Raw genomic sequence first — 24,433 nt, forward strand, 5'->3', positions numbered from 1 at the left:
TAAGATTTGGGTTACCCCCACCCTCACGTGCTAGTTGAGGGCAATGGGGCAATGGGCCTGTATTCCATAAAAGGGAAACCATAAATACTAACCATGGGTTCATGGCCCATTACAGAAATGAGGATTATAGGAGCTATGTGTATTTCTTTCATTGTTTGTAGTGTATATTTTTTTATATATTAATTATATTTTTTTCTGCTTTCGCTTCCTCTTGTATTAGTTTTCCATGCAATGTAATGAATTACCACAGACTCAAAGACTTAAAAAACAATATACATATATGATCTCACAGTTTCTGCGGATAGGAAGTCTAGGCATGCCTTAACTCGGTCCTCTGCAAAGCTGTAATCTGTGTGCTTTCCTGTCCAGATCTTGGAAATTCAAAAGTGTTTTCTCCTCTTCTGTTTTCTTGGAAAAGATTGTGTAGAATTAGTGCTAATTCTTTACATGTTTATTAGAAATTTCCAATGAAACAGTCTAAGCTCAGGTATTTCTTTTTTGAGATTTGTAAATGATAAACTCAATTTCTTTAATGGTACTGCTTTTATTGGGTTGCTTTTATTTTATATATTTTCCAGAATATCAGTTTTATCTTAGTTGAGTTTTAACAGTTAGCAGTGTTTCAGAAATTTGCCCATTTTTTTGGTAAATTGTCCAATTTGTTAATATAAAGTTTTTTTTTTTTTCAGTATTCTCTATCTTTTTTTAAATTTCAACTTTTATTTTAGATACAGTAGGTATATGTGCAGGTTTATTAAGTGGGAATATTATGTGGTGCTGAAGTTTGGAGTACAGCTCCTGTCACCCCAAAAGTGAGCATAGTACCTGATAGTTTTGTAATGCCCTGCCCATTCTATAGTACTCCACAGTGTCTATTGTTCTCATATTTATGTCCATGTGTACTCTATGTTTAGCTCCCATTTATGAGTGAGAACATGTGGTATTTGGTCTTCTGTTCCTGCATTAATTTGCTTAGAATTATGGCCTTCAGCTCCATTCATGTTGCTGCAAAGGACATAATTTCATCCTTTTTTTATGGCTGCATGGTATTCCATCGTGTGTATCTACCACATTTTCTTTATCCAAGCTATCATTGATGGACCCCTCGGTTGATTTCATGTCTTTGCTATTGTGAACAGCATATGGATGAACATACAAGTGCATGTGTGCATGTGTCTTTTTGGCAGAATGATTTATTCTCTTTTGGGTATAATGGGATTGCTGTAATAGGATTGCTGACTCAACTCTCTTTTTTTTTTTTTTTTTTGAGATGGAGTCTCGTTCTGTTGCCCAGGCTGGAGTGCAGTGGCGCGATCTCGGCTCACTGCAAGCTGCGCTGCCTCGCAGGTTCACGCCATTTTCCTGCTTCAGCCTCCCCAGAAGCTGGGACTACAGGCGCCCGCCACTATGCCCGGCTAATTTTTTTTTGTATTTTTAGTAGAGACGGGGTTTCACCATGTTAGCCAGGATGGTCTCGATCTCTTGACCTCGTGATCCGCCTGCCTCGGCCTCCCAAAGTGCTGAGATTACAGGCGTGAGCCACTGCGCCCGACCTCAACTATCTTTTTAATGTGTGCAGTATCTGTAATGATGTTCTGTTTCAATCTTGATACTTATTTTTTCATTTTAATTTTTGTCTGTCTTGTTAGAGATTTATCAATTTCATCAATATTTTTGGAATATTTTTTATTGATATTCTTTAATGTTTTATTATTTTCATTGCCATTGATTTCTGCTCTTATCTTTATTATTTCCTTCCTTCTGTTTGCTTTTGTTTTCCTTCTTTTTGTGTTTTCTTGAGATAGGTTCTTAGGTAATTGATTTGAGAGCTTCCATCATTTCAAACGTAAGCATTTAATGCTATAAATTTCCTGCTCAGGACTACTTCAGCTGTCTCTCAGAAATTTTGATACTTACAGTTCTTCCAGTTCTGTCCTTAAAAAGTTTTCTTTGAAACTTTTTCCTTAACTCATGAATTACTTAGGAGAGTATAGCTTAATTACCATGTATTTAGAGACTTTCCTACTGTCTTTCTGTTATTTAATTCTAGTTTGATACCTTTACGGCCAAAGACCATACTCTATAGAATTATTTTAAAAATATTTTGTTGGGGTTTATGTTATGGTCCATGATATAATTTATCTTGTTAAATGTTCCATAGGAACTTGAATAAAGTGTATTTTGCTGTTGCTGAGTATTCTATATTTCATCAATTAGATCTGGTGATTGATTGTACTGTAGACTTCTGTATTTTAATTGATTTTCTGTCTAGTAATTCTACCAGTTGCAGAAAGCAGGCATTTGAAGTTTCCAACTATAATTGTAGATTTCTCTAATTTCCTCTCTATCAGTTTTTGATTCATTTGGGGACTTGGTGTTTTGGTGTGTATAGTTAGCACCATTGTGTCTTCCTCGTGGATTGATCCTTTTCTCATTAATCACCCTCTACGTTTGTAGTAATGTTATTTTTGCATGAGTCTACTTTAACAGATGTTACTATAGTCACTCATGATTTTTTAAATTCACTGTTTGCATGGTGTACACCATTTTCCTTCCCTTTACTCTCAAACTAACCATTTCATTGAATATGAACTGAGATTCTTGTACATATTATATAGGTGGGTCATGTTCTTTGTAGTTGGCTTTTATCCAGTCTGTCAAATTATATGTTTTATTGGCTTTTAAAGGAAAATTAAAGTAATTATTGATACTTTAACAATTGTCATTTATTTGTTTTCTGTTTATTTTCTCTGGTTCTTATTCATCTGTTTCTCTTTCCTTACCTTCCTGTGGGTTATGTGAACATTTAGGGGATTCCGTCTTGATTCATTTATAGTGCATTTGAGCATATTTTTTCATATACTTTTGTCAGTGTTTTTTTGTTTTTGATGATTATACTGTAACATGTGATGTATTACAATCTAGTGGTATCAATATTTTACCATGTCCAATGAAGTATAAAAACCTTACTTCTACTTAGATGTCTTTCCTTTCCCACTTTTAACTATCATTTTATTGAGTCTCAGATGGTGTTGGAATTTTTTTGTTTCAATCATCAAAAATGACCTATGAGATAAATCAATGTAAATAATGTTTTTGTAGGTACCCATAATTCTACTATCCATTGTTCTTTCTCCTTTCCTGATACTTGAAAACTCCTTCTTCTATCATTTACTTCCTGTTTGAAGAACTTCTTCAGCAAATCTTCAAGTGAAGGTCTCCTGGCAACAAGGTAACATAAGCCAATAGCCTGCAAAGCTTAAACTATTTATTAGATGGCTCTCTTTAGATAGACATATGACTTCACCAGGTTTTAATTTCTTAACCTTAATAACAAGGGCATGGAATTAGATAATTTCTAAATACCCTCTGATGTTCTACAATTTCATGAGAAAAAAAGCCAATCCTCTAATTTCTTATGAGAAAATGAGATTCTTTTTCCTCAATGACCACATTTGATCACAGGCAATAAAAAACTTGACATTGAAAAATAAGTAATTAATGAATACATACTCACTTTATCATTCCAAGAATATAACATGAAGGTGAAGAGAAATCAATTTCGGTCTGCTGACTGTGCTTCAGGTAATTAGATTTATAGAACTAGAGTTCAGGTTCCCATTATGAGCTGGCAAGAGCCCACACTGCTTTACACCTGCCATGGAAGTCAGCAGGCATCATCACAATCTGGAAATGCGATGCTTCCACAGATGCTGTTCTGCACTTGTGACTAAAATGGTTCTGGCCATCCCACGGCTCACAGAACAACTGCTCCCCTTTTGAGTTCTCAGTATTATTATTTCCAGAATTATTATCTCCTACTCATCATTTTGGGGAGTGCTTACTAGGTAAAATGTGTGAATTATTTTCTGAAATATGCTTTTCTGAGGTTAGTCCAGGTACAAAGAAGCAGAAAGAGAAGCTGATCTTGTTTTTGTTGTTGTTTTGTTTTTATCTTAGGAGTCAAGATTCATCTACATGCATTTTTAAAACAGAAAAATAAGTGAGGAAACGAAGCAAATAGGAAAAAAGAACATGTATGGAAAACAGTTATGATAGCTATTTTAAGACAGCTAAAACTCATATTTCTTTTAAATGTTTTAAAAAGGTCAAAACAGTAAAACCAGTTATTCCATGACGGAGGTCACAGACTGGGAGCATGAAGCTCTTACACAACCACAGCAAGTGTAGTCTTCAGACAGGGTTTGTTTGTTCTACACAGAATTGGACCAGAGGTTTGTTTTCGTCTATATTTCTGAACTTAATTGGTTACCAACATTCGAGAACTTTCTAAATTAATCTAAACATTTTGATTTCTACATTCTCTTGGGAACTGGGCCATGCTTGGGTCCATATCCCTGTGCAGCAAAGGCTGCTGGAAGGTAGTGCTGGTGCAGGTGTTCAATGTGCTTTTGAGTCCCAGTGGGGGAAGCCCTCCCCACATTGCTCCCTTTTGTCCCCATGTCAAACAGCAGGTACCATTTACCATCACTCACATTTTTTGTGTTTCTTACAGTACAGCTGAATGTGGCAGAATATCTAGTATCCATTTAGTGGGAAAATGCAAGAGTAATCAATAGGAACATGTGTTTTAATAAAACCAGGAGGCAGAATATTTTGTAGAGATGAAAAATATTCCTATTAGGAAACACACAAGCTAAGGACGTCCATTGTAATAATATGACCTGAGTGACCATTCTTAAATATACATGGCCCACTTCCCACACTCACTGTCCCTGCTGGTCTTGCAGGCATGAATTTCCCACTGCTTTCTCAACAAATAGTAGGTGGATGCCATGACATTCATATTTTTCTCTACTTTCTCAGTTACATTTTGTCTCCTCAACCATGCAGTATCGTCTAAATGCATGGCCTTTGCCTATCTGTACATTCTAATTTCTATTTAAGAAAAGAGGCCAGGCATGGTGGCTCACGCCTGTAATCCCAGCACTTTGGGAGGCCAAGGCGGGCGGATCACGAGGTCAGGAGTTTGAGACCAGGCTGGCCAACAAGGTGAAACCCCGTCTCTACTAAAAATACAAAAATTAGCCAGGCATGGTGGTGTTCACCTGTAATCCCAGCTACTTGGGAGGCTGAGGCAGGAGAATCACTTGAACTCAGGAGGCAGAGGTTGCAGTGAGCCAAGATCATGCCACTGCACTCCAGCCTGGGAGATGCAGTGAGACTTCATCTCAAGAAATAAAATGAAATAAAATAAAATAAATATAAAAACAAAATAAGAAATCATTGGTGACTCAATTTAGATATTCCTGTTCTTCATATTCTATATGTGAATAGACTGCATAGATTACATCTAAATACCAAGGATTTGATTCTTATGGCCTAAGTGCTACATATTCCTGACTGAATCAAGACTAATATAACCTAAAAGACGAATCAAATCTGCCCAAAAAACATGAGGTGGAAGGCATTTTATGACAGATAATATCTCATGATGATGGACTTGCCAATTGTATTAAATGATTGACAATACTTAACATCTAACACAGAAAATTGAGTGCTGATTTATTCGGATGTAGTTGATTAGTTTCAACATAGTCTTAACATTAAAGAGGGAGCTTTCAGATATTCCATAGTGACCTATGTTTTCTTCCGTGGTTTAGAAACTCTCTGTTGGTGTCTTTCTGGATTTGGTAACAACAGGGTCTCTGTGTTGTTCGTTATCTTCCAGGTTAGCCTTTCAATTCACTTTGGAGGAAGCTGGAAGTTCAGAAGTGTCATATATATCTACCACATTTCCATTGATTTTTGGAGAATTTATATTCCAAAAGCCACTTATAGCTTACTTAAAGTAGATCCCAAGACAGAGCTTTTCCTTTTAGTTTCAGAGAGATATAATAATACTCAAATACTCTGCAGACTGCTTGAATAGACAGGAGGTGTGAACAAATTCAGATATGTCTTTTACTCCAAACCTCCCTAACCTGTGAGACTATGAAATAATATGTAAGTAGAAATGATTAAGGGAGGCACAGCCGGTTGCCTTCTATCTTCACTTAGTGTTGAATGAAATGGCACACAAGACTCTACATTAAATAGGGGTGCTTACTAAAACACTGAAATAAGTCTAGGAAGGATGTGGAGTCTCTGCCTATGGAAACATTTTATAGGGTAAATATTACATATTATACCCAGGATATGTGATGGATTATTGATTTCTGGCTATTTTGTTATTATAAAGAACGCTTGCCAAAGTGCACAGAAATTAAATATAAATGCTCAATTGTCACTCCCCTATGAAAGTTAGGCAAATCTCTGGGCATGGTGGCTCATGCCTGTAATCCCAGCACTTTGGGAGGTTGAGGCGGGTGGATCCCCTGATGTCAGGAGTTCGAGACCAGCTTGGCCAACATGGCAAACCCCCGTCTCCGCTAAAAATACAAAAATTAGTGGGGCGTGGTAGCAGGTGCCTGTAATCCCGGCTACTTGGGAGGCTGGGGCAGGAGAATCACCTGAACATGGGAGGTTGAGGTTGCAGTGAGCCAAGATCGCACCATTGCACTCCATCCTGGGCGACAAGAGCAAAACTTCATCTCAAAAAAAAAAAAAAAAAAAGGCAAATGTCAAAGGTGGTCTTCCAAAGCTAGTAGACTACCCATCTCATATTTTCAGTTGAGCTACAACCAGCCGCTGCTCTTCTGCATTTTAGTATTTACTGGTATCTATTAAATTCAGATGCCAAGAACTTCTTCCTTTACACCATTTTCTGGGAACAGAGTAGATATGAGAAGGAACAGCTGTTGGTGTCTGAATTCCAAGTTTACGACATGAATGCCTGGAACTCAAGAGATTCTTGTGGTAAGACGAAGACTGAATGAGCACATCAGCACATCAGTGTGGAGATAAACAGGTGGCCTCTCCATGTCCAGGCAAAAAATATCTCCCGTTTTGTTTATCTTTAAATGTGAGATCATTTGGCTGCAACACAGCAACACCTTTATCTAAAGACTCTGATGGTTAATACTGAGTGTCAACTTGATTGGATTGAAGGATACAAAGTATTAATCCTGGGTGTGTCTGTGAGGGTGTTACCAAAAGAGATTAACATTTGAGTCAGTGGGCTGGGGAAGGCAGATCCACCCTTAACCTGGTGGGGACAATCTAATCAGCTACCAGCAAATATAAAGCAGGCAGAAAAACGTGAAAAGACAAGACTGGCCTAACCTCCCTGCCTACATCTTTATCCTGTGCTGGATGCTTCCTGCCCTTGAACATCGGACTCCAGGTTCTTCCGTTTTGAGACTCAGACTGGCTCTTCTGCTCCTCAAGCTTGCAGTCTATTGTGGGACCTTGTGATCATGTAAGCTTATATTTAATAAACTCCTTTATATATTTATCCTATTAGTTGTGTCTCTCTAGAGAACCCTAATACAGACTCCAAAGCCTAAGTATTAGAAAAGGCTAGGAGACAGCTCTAAGAGAGCTAACACTTATTTTCAAGAATGGTTTTAAAACTCAAAAATTCCCAGTTGCTGGTGTGTGTGTCTCTGGCCCAAACACTTCCAACATTTCCTTAGTAATAATTATAGATGGGGGTCTGTAAAATTAAATGACATGACAGTCATTTAAGGAATAACTAGTGTAGGACTAGGAAGCCCTAAACTATGAAAAGCATGTAGAGCTCTGCCAGTGGAAGGGGACCCCATCCCCAGCCAGCACCAGGACATCTGCCCAGAGGGACACAGCCAGGGGTGTCGGAGAACATAGTTATGCACAAGACTATTTACAGAGCCCCTTAGGGGTATAAGATATGAACTTTTGAATATGAGTTTTGAGAGCAACAGGCAACCCCTCTCCCACTGTCTCCTGATAAAGCGGCTTCTGTGGTGCCCAAACAATAGCAAGCATGATATTTCAATTTCCTGTTACAAAGAAAGAGAACTCTTGTTCTTTGAATTTCAGAGGCCGCATAGACCTCTGAGCTTTGTGGACAGTTGTGCTCATGATAATTCTGCTGGTGTGTGGCGCAATCACGAGTAGAAATGAAGTCAGGGTCACACAGTGAAACAGAATCTTCTATAGGATAACATAATAAACATTACTGGGTGTAAAAAAAAAAATCTTGGGCGAGTTTGTGGATTTTTTTGTTCAATGTCTCCATGTTTAAATGAAAATCAGCTTTCCTAGGAAAAGGTTGCTTTACCTGAATTGTTTTAAAAGTCACACATTTTCTTTTTTTTTGTCTATCTTTGTGACAGTTGGGAAACAATGTGTTTAGCAGTAAAGACATAGCTGTTAAGTAAGAATGAATCTGTTGACAAATCATGTACCTTCTCATTAGCTTCCATTTCATCATCTGTAAAATAGGGATGATAAGTACCATTTGTCAAGTTGGTTATAAGAAAAAAGTAAGATGTGTATTACATAAATGGATAGTGACATACATAAATGGAAAATGTGTGTTACATACATGGATAAATATAGAAACAAACAAACAAAAAATGATGTCAATCTCCCTGCCTTTTCCACCTCCAGCTACTGGACATTTTGGCATTCAATTAAGAAAATAAAAATAAAAGAAACTAGAGGTTGGAAATTAGTTTTACTTTGAGTAGAGTTTTTGTGGCCTATTCGTATCAACGAGTGTAGGAATAAGCTACTCATTTAGTAGTGAATGCATGAACATTAAGAGGAAAAAATGATGTGCAAACAATAACTGTTATAATTATAAAAACTTTATTTCATTCTTACTTTAATTAAATCTTTATAAGCACCATGTCATGAGCTGGCAATCTAGAAAGAGGACACTGGAATGCTTTAGTCAATTACAAACTGCAAGCTGATGACGTGAAGTTACAGCTACATGGAGCATGTGAACAAGACCACATTTAGAAATGTTCACTTAAGAATCCCATGACAATGCGCAAAACAGGAATCTGGCATTGATTTGTTCACACTTTTTATAGTCAGAATCCAAAGCTTGTGCATGTAAACATCAAGAGAAACATTTTATCACCCTAACAGTTTACAGTTTGCTAAAATTTGACCCTGAAAGCATATATGTTGCCATCTTGTTTTCCTGACCAGTGCTGGGCCACAGGCTGAAAAAATCAATTCCTTTAAAATTTAAACGATGCTTAAAGGCTGTGTTCAACATTGTGTAAGTTGTCAGCAAGGCCTTTTAATGTGTACATTTCTCATGTATGATCACCAAACCATTATTTACCTAATGAAATTGTGAAAAACTATACATTTTCAGTAAAATGTTTTAATTTGGTCCTATATTAAAAGACCCAATTGCCAAGGGATTTTACACAAATTCAATTCACAAGCATGTACACAAGAGAATCACTATAAAGAACATTGCTTCCTGGTTTATGAATAAAAAGTTTATCCTCTACTTACACTAAAACATACAAAAAATAATCTACAAAAATCGTTTACAATTGATTTTAGCTAAAGAAAAAGCTTTCTTCAGGAAAAAAAAGATGATTGTGTGGTGGTAGTATTTTAGCCATCAAAAAAGGAATGTAAGTAACCAATAAATATAATGTGCTTTCTCCATATAGACATATTTACACTTGAGTCTTTGGCTTATGTTATTTTCTAAAAAGAACTTTAAATGATCCAGCCATCATTGCACATTAAAAGAAAATAAGCCAGTTATATATATTTATATATTTATATAGAGATCTGCTACACTGGAAACATATAAAAAATGATCTTTACTATGAATTTGCACAGCTTTTCTTTTCTTCTTCCTTTTGAGATTCATCAGCTTTCATTTTAGAAAGGGAGAAAAATGCCACGTAGAAAGTATGAACTCATGCAACATATGGTAGCTGTTCTACTGAAACCATGAGAAAAAAGGTGGCATGTTCACTGTACAAACACCAATAAGTTCTCATTTCAATCTGGTTCTTATTAAATATAATTTATGTGGCATGAAATGTTGATGCTTTAATATAGTAATAAAAACTAATTCAGTCCTTTTTATTAAGATACACAACTTCATAAGAAAAATACTTTTACCTCTCAAATGTAAAAGTCTCCCACCCCCCACATTAAAATCTTTCTGCACAAGTGTAACAGGTACAACAGTTGCTGGCTCAATAGATGAACAGGTTTCTTCATAGATGCACGTTAAAGAGTCTCACCCAACTAAGATGATTCCAGGTACTCCAAAGCTACATCATAGCAGAAACGGTATTGCTCCTGAAAGATGTCAAAACACAGTGAGAACAGTTAAGAAAGAGACTAACATTAAATAACAGTTACCAAATGAAACTTGACAACCAATTTAGATAACTCAAGGATTACAATTTATTTTTTCTATATATGAGATTAATATCTAGGCATACATATTTTATACTTGAGTCTAATGATCCATTTAAGAAAAAGGAAATTTATATTAAAAAGACATTTTATCTTAGACTCATATTTTCCATCAATTTTTTAAATGTCTAAAATTTTTTATCTGATTATAATAGTAATACTTGATCATTACAGAACAATTCTGTACAAATCTAAAGAATATACAAATTCTGAACAAATATAAAGAATGAGAAAAAGAGCTATAATTCTATCATCAGAAGAAATTGTTAAAATATCATCTTAGTTTGCCTCAGTTCTTTTTGTGCATGGTTGAAATAATTATCTTAGAATAAATATAACTATGTATACTTCAAAATATAATTTTAAATGTAACTTTTAAAATTTAACACTGTTGCAATTCTTTTTCCACATTATTTAACATCTTTTAATACCACATAAAAATCAAACATATGTATTGTTTGACTATTAAGTTGCTTTTCTTATTTTCTCTATTTTATAATGCTATAGTGATCAACTGCAAATGTTTTTCTCCATATATTTCCGATGATTTCCTTGAGAAAAAAAAAGTCAGCCATTTTAAACAGCCATTTATGCAATTTCAAATTCTTAATTTTTGACACTGTTTTTGTCCATCAGAGTATTTAAGCAAATTTTTCAAGAATGGTTAGTGGTCCTTAAATTTTGAGCCTACTTATACCTGAACATTTATTTCTGCTGCCTTTATATGTTTAAGACAACATATTGGCAATAACATTTTAGAGTTAAAACAGCCTTTCCTCTAAGCCCATCTATGGACTTGCTCCATAATAAGAATTTAGAAAAATTCAGAGACTATATAATAAACTATTACTTATAATATGCAATTCATTTAAAAATTCCCAACTCAGTTCATTTAAGTGGGAAAAAATTCAGGCTGGATAACAGTCTAAAAGGCATATTATTTTGGAAGAGAAGTTCCAGGTGTCTCCAGCAATAAACTAGGGTAATAAAACTTTCCTTAAGAGGTCTTTATCATTCCAACACTATTTACCAAGTAGGTATGATTCAAATTCACCTACCACTGTGGCGAGTGCATTCAAGGAACCAAAATGTGCCTAGAAATAGTTATGTCTCTTTAAGCAGTTTCCAGCAATTTTGCCTACACTCTAAATCTCCTCACCAAACTTGTCAGCTCAGCTCCATAGCCCACTAAACTAATCATCAACACTGATTAAACACAAATCAGAGGGCGAGTGTTCAGGATTCATGAGACACAAATGTAAAGGAAAACAGTAACTTTTTGGAAGGCTCCAGAATGGCAGAGTTTAACCATAGATTTTTAAATTTTTATTAAAAAAGGGTGGGAAGTCAGTTAAATTTGAAGGTAAAAGTTGAATTCTGAAGTCAGAAGTGATCCCACTGATGACTTTAAGACTTGATCTGAAAAATGGAGGCAGTTAACATCAAGAAATCTTCAAACTGCAAAGAGTTTAAAGACACAACCACTATTCATTCAGTTGCTAAGACAATCTGAGAGTTCCCCCTCAAAAATCTCTCCGATTCATCCCCCTTTCTCATCTCCACAGCCAGCACCCCAATCAAAATCAATGTAATCTTGTGTAGACAGCTGCAACAACCCAGGGAAATGAGGCGGTGTTGAGAAGGAGTTTGAGGGCACCTGTAGAAAGGGTGGAAGTCTAGTACCTCTTGCAAAAGTGAAACAGTATAAACCTAAGCCTTCAGATTTTGTCTCAGGAAGTAACACAACTCTTGTGTGAGCAATCCACGAGCAGGAAGTGGTGAAATACTTTAAAGGTTTATTGAATTGCTCATTCTAGTTATCTGATCATCTTGATAAATGTAGGGCAAGCAACAATGATGCCTTGGTTTTTCTGGTTTACTTCTCTGTGAGCATACACTACACAGCTGCTCCCAACCTGATCCCATCATGCACATACATACGTGTAACCCACAGATACCTCTCGTTAGAAGTAAAATGTGTTAGATAAGTGTTGCTTTCTTTCTTACTCTGCATACAGCTTCACCTAGATGAACTGTCACACACACACACCCCTATCAGCTCTTATTTTGTAAGCTATGTTCCGACTTCATGAGCCTTGACAAGCTCAAGTAGCATGATATGAACTGCCCTCTACAGTTGGTAAAAGCTGAAAACTTAATAATGATAGTTTAACCATTTATAATTTGATCAGAAAATGAATAATTATAGATATTGACAAAACTAAATTTCAGTTGCCCTTTAAAAATACTGGCTGTCTAAGGTACTTATGAAACCTATATCCCTTAGACATACAGCCTTAATACAGGATTTATTCTTACAGGACCATTTACCAAAGTTTACTGCAGCAAATATTTTTTGGCTATAACAGAAAAAAAAAAATCCTACAAATTTCCAAATGAAATGAAAATAGTTTCACTTATGTGATATGTGATTAAGTGTCTGTGGGTAGAGGGGCGTGCTCAGCAATCTATTAATTAGGCAGGAAAGTCCCCACAACGTCTCATTTTCACATCTGATTCCCTATGTGTGTATGAAGTCAAATCAATAAGTAGGTATATGACTAACTAGTCTCTAAGATGCCTTCCAAGTCTAAGATGCTGTGACTCACCGGGGCTTCCACCATGTTTGGCTTGCTGTTCCTTAGCGTCTTTACCGCATGGAAAACATCGACAACGTTTTGCCGTTTCACCATTTCAACAACGATGCCTATCGCACAGAACATGCCACTTCGCCCGCCACCATTTCTGAAAGCAAAGAAAGCACAAGCATTTTAGATAGCAGCACCAAGTGACCACAGGTCACACTATCATATATGTTTGAGAAAATAAGACATTGTAGTTTTAATTGTTTTCCATTTGTGTCTTAATTTTGCTTTATATGTGTACGAGGCAGAGAGGAGGAAACTTGAGGATGAAATTAGATCAGTAACTTATACTTAGGAATATGCTATAGACATAGATTGCTGCATTCTAGACTTTGAGATTCTGATATATTTGTAAACTGTGTAAATCTGAAGTTGTTAAGAGTGGTGTTCCAAAGAGTTTAAATAATATAACTACATAATAATCAATATTTAGAAAATATACAAAATAAACTTAGTAGTTAATTATAGACTCATGAGACAGGAAGACTGTTTAAAAATAACATCTATGGGAGGTCCATAAGATGCAAGTCGGATAGTCTTCAATATTGAAAATGAGAAAATAAGCACCAAGGCCCTATGAATGACGGGCTGCACTGCCCTACTCACAGGCAGTGGATAATCGTCCGGCCTTCCCCTTCCTCGCATTCCTCCTGCCACTTTTCCACCTGCAGTATCAGTTTCAAGAATGACCTTTTGGATCCAGGCACTTCTCGATGAGAAGCCCATCCTAGGTACTGAAACTGTTGCACCATCAGATAACCTTCCTGTGGCTGTAGAGGGAAACGTGTTTTTATGTAAATAAGCTGGGACTACAATTTTTACAAAAAAGTAAAAGGTGCATACAATTTACAATACAAATAGCATCTACACTGGATTGAGTCTAGCTGATATAAATCCTCAATTTGTACATGTTACTACAAAAACATTATAAGTGATAATAGCAGGAAACATGGCAATCATCCTTTATACCTGTTGCTCCCTCACACTATGTATCCAGTAATTCATTACTATGATAACATTTCCTAAATAACTTTCAGATTCGTTGCTTTCTCTTTATCACCACTGACATCAATACACTACCAGTCACAGGCTCTGATAATTACCTCCTAGTTGAGCTCCCTGAATAAACTTTGATCTCCTTCCAGTCCATTCTTACTATAGGCATCATGATTATTTTGAACTGCAAATACAATCTTGTCATATCCTGCTTTAATGACTTTCAAATGATCTTAGCATAAAATCCAAATTGTTGTCATGTCTTAAAACAACTGATGTGATCTGGCTCCACCCCCTTCTTCAATTTTCTGTTGGTCTTCTTTTAATCCATTTATCAAGTCACTTCTTGCCTTGGGGACTTTGGATATACTGTACCCTTTGCCTTGAATACTTCTTTCTTGCTTGCTCCTCTCAATCCCAAATAGAACGACCAACTTGTCCCAGGTTGGCCTGGGATTTCTCTGGTCTTAGCACTGAAGCCTGTGTGTCTTGGGAAAGCTCCTGCCCTGGACAAACCAGGATGGTGGGTTACTTCAACCCCCAAGTAATTTCTATTGATTCATTAAATTTTGGCTTAAATACTCTCTCAAAGAGGTCATCTCTGATCACACAGTTATGTCAGATCGCTCAGTTAAACACTCTATATTCTTTACTCTTTCGCTGTTAAATGCATCACTTTTATACAAAAAGGATTATACAATTTTCATGTAATGCTTTTCTTCCTGAAAAAAATAAAGATTCCTTAAGTACACGGAAATCTTTTTTTCCTACACTCTGTATCAGTAGAACTTTGCATAATACTTCCCCAAAAGTAGTATTGTTGAAAGAATGAATCAAAACCTTAAACCTTGAAATAAAAATATCGGGAAGAACAAGTAATATATGAGTAAATCATATCAGATTGCCAAGGACCCATGCATCTTTTGGTAGCTGACAAGCCCTACTTGGTACTCTACAAACTTCTTGTTGGTACATATTAAATATTTGATGCAGTGAAATATATTAAATATACTAAATGCTGACAGTGAGAACAGAAAAAAAAATCATGTACTAATAAGGACCAGAATACCAAATACAGAGGCAGTTCAATAAGTGAGCAAACAAATAAATAAATATGCTGACAAAAATATAACATTTCAGTTCCTGTTCCTAGAATATTTTTCACATAAACTGCTCAATTAACAGACAAGCCTTACTGTCTTCAGCAGTTCTGTTTTTTTCAACTAAAATATTACTAGAACCATAATGTAACAGATGTGCAGACATAATGAGATTCCATTTAAATTAACATCTAAGATATGCATGAATATTATGAAATGATTGAAGTTACCCTTTTTTCCTCCACTGAAATGAGCAATAGGAGTCAATATGATTCCATTCCCTGCTCACAGTTATATACATATAGACTTATTAACCAGACACACACGTAGTCATTTTGATATGAGAGACACTGAAACATGACAATCCTAATCACACACTTAAAATAATACACACCCACAGAGCTGGTGCTTTAAAAAACAGAGTAATCTTTCTCTCTAAAAAGAGCTTAATTCCATGAAAGTTATTAATATTTTCTTTTCCAATTCTTTTTTTTTTTTTTTGAGATGAAGTCTTGCTCTGTCGCCAGGCTGGAGTGCAGTGGCATGATCTCGGCTCACTGCAACCTCTGCCTCCTGGGTTCAAATGATTCTGCTGCCCCAGCCTCCAGAGTAGCTGGGACTACAGGCACGCACCATCACGCCCAGCTAATTTTTGTATTTTTAGTAGAGACGGGGTTTCACCACATTGGCCGGGCTGGTCTTGAACTCCTGACCTTGTGATCTGCTCGCCTTGGCCTCCCAAAGTGCTGGCATTACAGGCGTGAGTCACTGCACCCGGCCTTTATTAGCACTTTTTTTTTTGAAGATCCTCCCCACCCAGATTTAATTTGTCATGTAGTGGAAAGCAGATGAGGAGTGAGGGAAAGATGATACAATTACTACTTTGCTGCTGGGAAAAGGCATGGCGGTAGCAGCACTGATTCTACCTTTAGATCTGCGTAGAGCCAGAGGTTGGGACATTTAGGGAGATGAAACTGCAGGTAGGAGAATCAATAATGAACTTGGAACAGTGACATGGAACCCTTCTACAATGGTTGATCCAACATGTCTCTTTCCTCCTGCAGTACATCTTCTCTGTCATTATCGTTTTTGCAATGTTCTCATTTTTCTTATCACATGGCATTTCTGGGCTGGATGTCAATACTAATAAAACACGCAGTCATCCTTAAGATAAGTCTACATACACTCAGAGGCCAGGCCTAGGCTATCCAACTTGACTGAGCCAGTGCATCTGTATTTCCAGAGGGAATATGTTACTCTAGTGACTGACCAAAAAACCTAGCTTCCAGCATTTCTGCTTTCTTATGTTTTTATTCGAGTACTAAGGCATAAGATGGTTACTAGCTTTGAGGTGGAAGATATAGTGCTTATTAATTCTAGTCTCCCTGTTATCTGAATAAAATCATACCACATCTTAGTTATGATCAACCTATTCTAGATCAGCTCAAAGGATCCAATAGTGACTCACTCTTGTTAGATTGCATATCCTAAAAATCCGGTTGATCACATCACAATCCATTGAACAAGACATGCATTCCACTTGGATGGGGCCATATCGTAGCATCCCTTCCTCTGGCCAGTACTGAGGGCAGCCCTGAATGATGAATGTTTTGAAAGACAAAAAAAAAAAAAAGCATTATTTTTTCTAATTAGGATAGTATAAAGCAGATTTTAGCATTTCATTACTACTCTATTAAGTTGTATGTAAGTACACAAAAGCAACCCATAGCCATTAACCTGGGACAAGTCGACTTCGTTTAACATCACAATGGAGGTACAGCCGTAATCATACACTAATCTCCAGAAGTCTTTCACAGTGTTTGGCAGAGGGTATTGTGTGACGATGAAAGCAGCTGGTTGCCTGTAGCTCTGTGAAGAAACAAGGTAGACAGAGAAACATAAGAACTTAAAATGTATGATCAGTTGTACAAACAGATACAATACGCTTCAATGTAGGACCAGTATGATGTAATAGCTTCACATGCAGAGGGAGCCAGAGTGATGCTTCAGCCATGAATAAAGAGATTCAGACCACTGGAATGAACTGAACTTGTACGGTAATGAATCAATTTGGTGGAAGACTTCAATGCCTCCAAAGCAATTTAAGTCAATACCTGAATTTTTGCTTTACTGAAAGATGTAAATACAGGACAAACACAAAAGAAGAAACTACAGAGCTTCTGAGGTTAACATCCTCTGTAAGGTACCTGTTGGGCTATTTCAATTTTCTAAACGCAATCAGTCTTTGAGAGGCTGAAGGCAAAGTAAGAACAAAACCCCTGGTATGTCTATCAATCATCTGGGTATGTGGATAGTATGTGTGCGTGCAAGTAAAATCACTCCAAATAAGAAAAATAGCTCAAACACTTGTGCTTTTACATTATGTGGACACTACCAGGATATTCTGCACATCTCGCAGGCAATCCACCTTCCACAGCTTCCTGGGCATTTCTAACATATATCAAAGGTCATAATGACAGTTTCAACCATTTAAGATACTGAAGCACCAAAGAGTAACAACAATATACTTACTGTCCCCATATAAGCAGGGAGATAGCTCCTTGTTTACCAAGTGCTCCTTGATTAGAACACAATATATTTTCTGTTTCCAAAGGGAGAAGTAGTAAAAACAATATTTATCTGACCTGGACAATGTCATTTGATTAAACTAATTATTTGAATTAAACTAATTATGCAATAATAATAGTAATAATTAGTAGATTATAGAGTTCCCTAATGCTGACAAAAAATTTCAATGATCTTATAGCTCATTTGTATCACATTACTATTTAAGTCCTTCAAGAATCTTAACATCAGAACAAGAACTGGTTCTTGGACTTCACTGATGCTACCACCATTTGGGAAATGCTGCTAACCATGGCATTCAGCACTGGCTGAAGACTGCAGGATAAATCTGAGTAGATGACAATAATAATTTACCTGGCTACTTCCAAATGACCTTAAAACCTTATGAAGTTACACATGCAGCTGGGATGAGGGTCTCCTAAGAAAGGTATGAAGGTTCATGAGTGATATTTTTTGGCTCTGTGTCCCCATCCAAATCTCACCTAGAATTGTAATAAACCCCACGTGTCAAGGGCAGGAACAGGTGGAGATAATTGAATCATGCGGGGCAGTTTCCCCTATGCTATTCTCCAGATAGTGAATGAGTTCTCATGAGATCTGATGGTTTTGTAAGGGACTTCCCCCTTTGCTTGGCACTTCTTCCCCTTCCTGCCACCACGAGAAGAAGGACGGGTTTGCTTCCCGTTCTGCCATACTTGCAGGGTTCCTGAGGTCTCCCCAGCCCTGTGGAACTGTGAGTCAATGAAACCTCTTTCCTTTATAAATTACCCAGTCTCAAGTATGCTTTTATTAGCAGTGTGAGAATGAACTAATACAATGAGAAAAGTTAAGAAAAAGTAAGCTCTCTTTCCAATCAAATGTCTGCTCCACGGAAAGGTAAGTCAAAGTAGACCGATGCGCCACAGGGGAGGGGACATGCATGAGGAGGAGCTGACAAGAGAGAAGACGACCGAAAATTTCCTTTTCTTTTTCTCTCTAAATGCAGGAACATATGTAAGGCTTTGAAATTACAGAATCCTTGGCCTTACCTCCTAATCCCTCATAGGCCTGGCAAAAAGGTATCACACTAATGATGGGAATAAAGGGTAGGGAGAAAGAGGAAGTGTTGAACAATAAACCCTATTCTTGTAAATCAAACCAGCTTTACTTCTCCGAAGGTACAGCTGGGCTTCTCTGAAGGTTCATTTGCACCACAAAATCCCTAGAACAGCTTTAATTATGAAATGTCTTTTTTGAATCACAGGGGATTAACCAGACAGTAAGAGCAGGTGGATTACAAGGTTCAACCTTCATACAGAAAAGAAGACAAGCTTGGACAAGAAAGCAAGAAAAAAATAAAAAATAAAAATTAGCTGGGCATGGTGGCATGCACCTATAGTTCTAGCTACTTTGTAGGCTGAGGAGAGAGGATCACTTGAGCCCAGGAGATTGAGGCTGCAGTCAGCTGTGATCATGCACGACACTCCAGCCTGTGCTACAGAGTGAGACCTTGTCTCAAAAAGAACAAAAACAAAGAAAAGGAGACAATCTGGAAATTGAGAAAAATTTGATAAAGAGGCCAATGGCAAAAAATTCAAAGGCATTAATGCTTTTCTAAATATTATTATTTTCTCCTTTTCTTGTTCAGACATCCTTTTTTTCATTCTATATTTAGATGCAGAAATGAAAAAGTATTGTATGCCATCTCTGTATTTAGTATATTTGCCTTTCCAGACACCTAATATAAAAATAAAAGGTATAATTAGGATTTAATGTGATTTCAGTGGGTGTGATTAATGGCCAGGCAAGACTCTGATCACAGCAAGGATGACAGCTTTTCACAGGCAAGAGCAATCACAACAAGGATGAGAGCCTGCCTTTAGACTATTCCACTTTGCGGCACCAAAAAGAGGAAAGTAACTGGTGAAGACTGCTCATAGAAATAGAATTTGGGCTTAATAGGAACAACAACTTAGAAAGCCTGATTATAGTCAGAAAGAAATGAACCGTGGCTTCTAATTTCTCCTTGCTATTGTTTCATAGGAGAAAGGGCAAAAGCTAGAAATGAAGGCAGTAAACTGTTTAAAAAGATTCTAAACCTTGATAGCTTTCTTGCTTCTTTCTAAGGTAATCAAAGTAAAGTGGCCAAAGTCATAATTTAAAACTTTCTTTCCTTGAGAGGCCGAGGTGGGCGGATCATGAGGTCAGGAGTTCGAGAGCAGCCTAGACAATATGATGAAACCTCCTCTCTACTAAAAATACAAAAAAGGCCGGGTGCGGTGGCTTACGCCTGTAATCCCAACACTTCGGGAGGCCGAGGCAGGTGGATCACCTGAGGTCAGGAGTTCAAGACCAGTCTCACCAATATGGTGAAACCCCGTCTCTACCATATGCAAAAAATTAGCCAGGTGTGGTGGTGCATGCCTGTAGTCCCAACTACTTAGGAGGGAAAGGCAGGAGAATAGCTTGAACATGGGAAGCGGAGGTTGCAGTGAGCAGTGATCGTGCCATTGCACTCTAACCTGGGCAACAAGAGTGAAACTCTGTCTCAAAAACAACAACAAACAAAAACAATTAGCCAGGTGTGGTGGCACACTCCTGTAGTCCAAGTTACTCAAGAGTCTGAGGCAGGAGAATTGCTTGAACCTGGGAGGCGGAGGTTGCAGTGAGCTGAGATCATGCCACTGCACTCCAGCCTGGGTGACAGAGTGAGACTCTCTCAAAAACAACAACAACAACAACATAAAAAACTAAAACAAAAAACTTTCTTTCCATATTTTTTTTGTCTATGGGCTACAACACTCTGCAGTTTAAGATTTTGAATGGGGCAAGATCGTTCTTTCATTATGATGGATGTGTTAACCTAATACCATCCATCTCTTCTCTAGTTACTTATAATAGTCTTTATTGATTAATGGCCAACAAATTAATTGTAAATTACTGAAACATTAAATGTCAAAAATAAAAATTTCCCAAATTAACACAATTTTTGTACGATTTGGCATGCTGTGATTTAAAACATTTCTAATTATATTCAAAATAGATAAGGCATGATTTTCTTTTCTGAAAATAATTAAGATGACATTTATAATCTGCAGTATTTACTATATGAATATAATAACTGACAATTAAGCTCCAAATCTACAATAAGGCTATAAAAATGACAGTTCTTAAGAATCCCTATAGGGAAAATCTAAAATCATTTTCCAAAAAAATATATTTCAATAAAAGTTTCCACTTCTCCTTTTTAGGTTATTTTAATTTCCTCGAAAAGAAAACTAGCCAGTGTTCAGTTGCATTATGTAGCTTTTCACACAGCACTCTACACTAACAAAGAGGGCAGTCTCTTACGTCCATAAGAGCAGCATTGATGTAGTTACTGCTCTCCCCATCAATTGTAATTAAAAAAGGCAGACATCTGTCAGGTGGCAGCATGTCCATGAAACGATTCTTGTCATGGTTCCTTGGCAGGCACGCTATACTGCAGTCTTCAGCTTGTAGTCGAGGGGTGACTGAATTCAGAGTCTAAAAAGAAAAGAGAACCCAGGTTAAAAGATAGTGTGACCCATTTAGCAGTGTAACACAGATCCATCAGGCTTTTAGAAGGCCAAGTAGAAAGTTAAGGATTTGTGCAAGGCAATGGCATTTGCTACTATGACAGGCTGATAGACTTTGTAGTTAAAGCTAATGAAGCCTGAGAAGTGACAAAGAAACAAGACACACATTGTTCTGTGCTCCGCTTCTTAAAAGGAAAAGGGATGCTAAACAACACTGCTACCTTCAAAATGCATTGCCTTAACCAAAGAAAATACAATTGGGAAGTCCATGATGATGATGATCCTTCATCACAGTGGGAAACGGTATCATTTGTAGTAACATCTGGGCTTGCCATATTTGAAGATAAGCTATGGTATGTTGGAAAGAGCACTGGACCAACAATCAAATAATTTGGTTTCTGCTCTTGATTTTATTTTCACCCACCTTCAGACATGTTTTAAGGGCAGTGAAAACATTTAGGGCTGTTTTGAAATAGTATTTACTGCAAACTTCATTATTTATTATTATTATTATTATTATTAAGACAGGGTCTTGCTCTATTGCCCAGGTTGGTGTGCAGTGGTGATATCTTAGCTCACCGCAGCCTTCCAGGGTGAAGTAATCTTCCAGAGTCAAGCAATCTTCCCATCTCAACCTCCTGAGTAGCTGGGACTACAGGCATGCACCACTATGCCCAGCTATTTTTTGTACTCTTTGTAGAGATGAGCTTTTGCCATGTTGGCCAGGCTGGTCTTGAACTGCTGACCTCAAGATCCGCCTGCCTTGGCTTCTCAAAGTGCTGGTATTATAGGTGTGAGCCGCCACTGTACCCAGACTCAGTAGTAATTAATGTGCTTGATCTCATCACACTGTGAGTGACCAGGTCAAAATCTGTATGGCTGCATGAAAAAAGGCTATAAATACACACAAATCACCACTAATTTTGATTTTTTTTTTTTTTCTTTTGAGACAGAGTCTCGCTCTGTCACTGTTGCTAGAGTGCAGTGATGTGATCTCGGCTCACTGCAAGCTCTGCCTCCTGGGTTCATGCCATTCTCCTGCCTCAGCCTCCCGAGTAGCTGGGACTACAGGCGCCCGCCACCATGCCCGGCTACTTTTTTTTTGTATTTTTAGTAGAGATGGGGTTTCACTGTATTAGCCAGGATGGTCTCGATCTCCTGACCTCCTGATCCACCCGCCTCGGCCTCCCAAAGTGCTGAGATTACAGGCGTGAGCCACGTTGCCTGCCCTAATTTTGACTTTTATGATACCTTTCCCCTTTGCTCTTCCCTAAGTCTGAACTTATTTGTCACTTTGGATATAGTAGATACAAATTCATTAACAGAAAAATGACTATATAATATGTATAATGAAAGAGATATGTATTGTATTTAAAACAGGATCAAAGGGACTTGAAAGACCTTCTTTAAAAGGATTCCTAGTGCCCAGAACAAATTGTAGTAAGTCATAAAAGAGGTTTTAGAAACAGTTAATACCTGAAATTCATCCTTGAGATGTGAAGAGTTAGTCTGGGAGTCTATTCTAATCATATCAAAATATGCAGCTTTAAATTCACAGACAGGTATGGCAGTTTCTCCACATAAGCAGGCTTCTAAAATGGCATCATGAATAAAAATGTACTGTTCCTACCAAAAGAATGAAAAAGAAAATTTTGTACTAGTTTTAGTATCACTTCTCTGTCATCGAAGTTAGGGAATACAGAAAATTTTCTTTATGTGTAAATATGAATTAAAACACCAATATTTTTCTATATGACTGAGCTAATATTGATTACATATGAAAAACATCTACTCTTTCGGTTGAGCAGAGTACATATGAGAGACATCTACTCTTTGTTTGCAAAAAAAGAAAAAAAAAAGTCCATACAGGTAAATCTACATACCTCTGTCTGGACCATATTAATACGTCGAGATCTTAAGGCTTTGACACAATTGTAGATATCAACAACACCCTCTCTTTCAGCCATGTCCAGCATGATGTCAATCACAATGTAGCAGCCAGTTCGTCCAGCACCAGCACTGAAAAAAATTAACAAATTGCAAGATGCATGTTAGTCTTCATAACCTTAAAGAAGGACCTTTTCCACTGTCAGATAGGTAGAATCAAATTGATTGAACAAAGTGCAAGGCATAGCACTTGTCCATGCTGTGTAAAAGCTTGTGAATGTACAAATAACTTCATGCAGAGTATCTGCTTTGGTATAAACTAAAGATTGGAACAAAAGTTCAAAATTATTTTCAAATTGAAAATAACGTTATTTAAATTCCATACCTCTCTCGCAATTTTCATTTTATGTAAATTTAATACACATAATTTCAAGTTCATAGAATTGATCAAGTGGCAGATTCATGCTTCAGAATTTAACTCCAGATTGAATATTTTTAGATTCATCTAGCTGTGTGTCCTCTGGCAACAATGTGAGAATGTTGGCTCACTCACTGTGTTCGCCTCTTGTAAATACCAAGGCAAAAGAAAATTAATTCCCAAACCTTTAAATGGGAAATCTGAGGAGCCATGATTCACAGGAAATGCAAATGGTGGGGATGGGCAAGAGAATGACGGTTACATAAAGAGAGGAGAGTAACAGTATAAAGACTATTTGAATCATGATCTGAAGAGAAAGGAAAATGAATTATTAAGTGTAGAATATGATTCCCAGCAAGTCACAAGGCTAGCCACTATCTTACTATACTTAATTCTAAGGTATTTTTAAAAATTATATTTTATTCTTGAATTGGCAAATAATAATGTACATATTCTTCGGTACATAGTGATATTTCAATACATATAATGTATAGTGATCAGAAAAGGGTGATGGGCATATGAATCCTCTCAAACATGTATCATTTGTGTTGTGAACATTCAGTATCCTCCTTCTAGCTCTCTCCAACTAAACATTATCATTTACCGGACTTATCCTACAGTGGTATAGAACACTAAAATGTATTCCTCTATCTTACTGTATTTTGTATCCTTTAATCATAATATAGTGTGATTATTTTGCCCCTGGGGAATGTTTCTCCAATTTTATATATAGAAGTCAATGGAGAAAACAAAATAAAGATTTTTTTGAGGGAGTGGGGAATTCACTTTGTAGTCCAGAGATACTTCAGTGTAAGTGGAAAATGACACTTCTGTTTCAAGAGAGTATCTGAGACTCTTAGAGCACTTCTGAAGCAAGCAATTCATAAGAAAGTAAACCTCTCTGATAAATCAAGAAATCCTTAAATTGAAAACCCATTTATCTCATTTTCTAAGTGCTTAGATAGGCTA

The 24,433-nt window shown here is 37.0% G+C and overlaps 1 protein-coding gene across 5 annotated transcripts in view; it reads right to left on the reverse strand.

The window, feature by feature from the left end:
• Positions 1-8,674: 8,674 nt before the first annotated feature.
• The window catches only part of PTPRK (protein tyrosine phosphatase, receptor type K), a 557,333-nt gene continuing 541,574 nt past the window's right edge, over positions 8,675-24,433 (reverse strand). For all 5 annotated transcript variants that reach the window (XM_025382413.1, XM_025382412.1, XM_025382416.1 and 2 more), the window contains 8 exons: positions 23,043-23,178; positions 22,636-22,785; positions 20,954-21,127; positions 16,775-16,906; positions 16,506-16,631; positions 13,548-13,711; positions 12,906-13,041; positions 8,675-10,176 (listed from right to left, as the gene is read on the reverse strand). In XM_025382413.1, the coding sequence (XP_025238198.1) occupies positions 10,123-10,176; positions 12,906-13,041; positions 13,548-13,711; positions 16,506-16,631; positions 16,775-16,906; positions 20,954-21,127; positions 22,636-22,785; positions 23,043-23,178 (1,072 nt within the window). In that variant the 3' untranslated portion in view covers positions 8,675-10,122. The remainder of the gene's footprint in view (positions 10,177-12,905; positions 13,042-13,547; positions 13,712-16,505; positions 16,632-16,774; positions 16,907-20,953; positions 21,128-22,635; positions 22,786-23,042; positions 23,179-24,433) is intronic.

Source organism: Theropithecus gelada, chromosome 4 (genome assembly GCF_003255815.1).
Source record: "Theropithecus gelada isolate Dixy chromosome 4, Tgel_1.0, whole genome shotgun sequence".
Taxonomy (NCBI): Eukaryota; Metazoa; Chordata; class Mammalia; order Primates; family Cercopithecidae; genus Theropithecus; species Theropithecus gelada.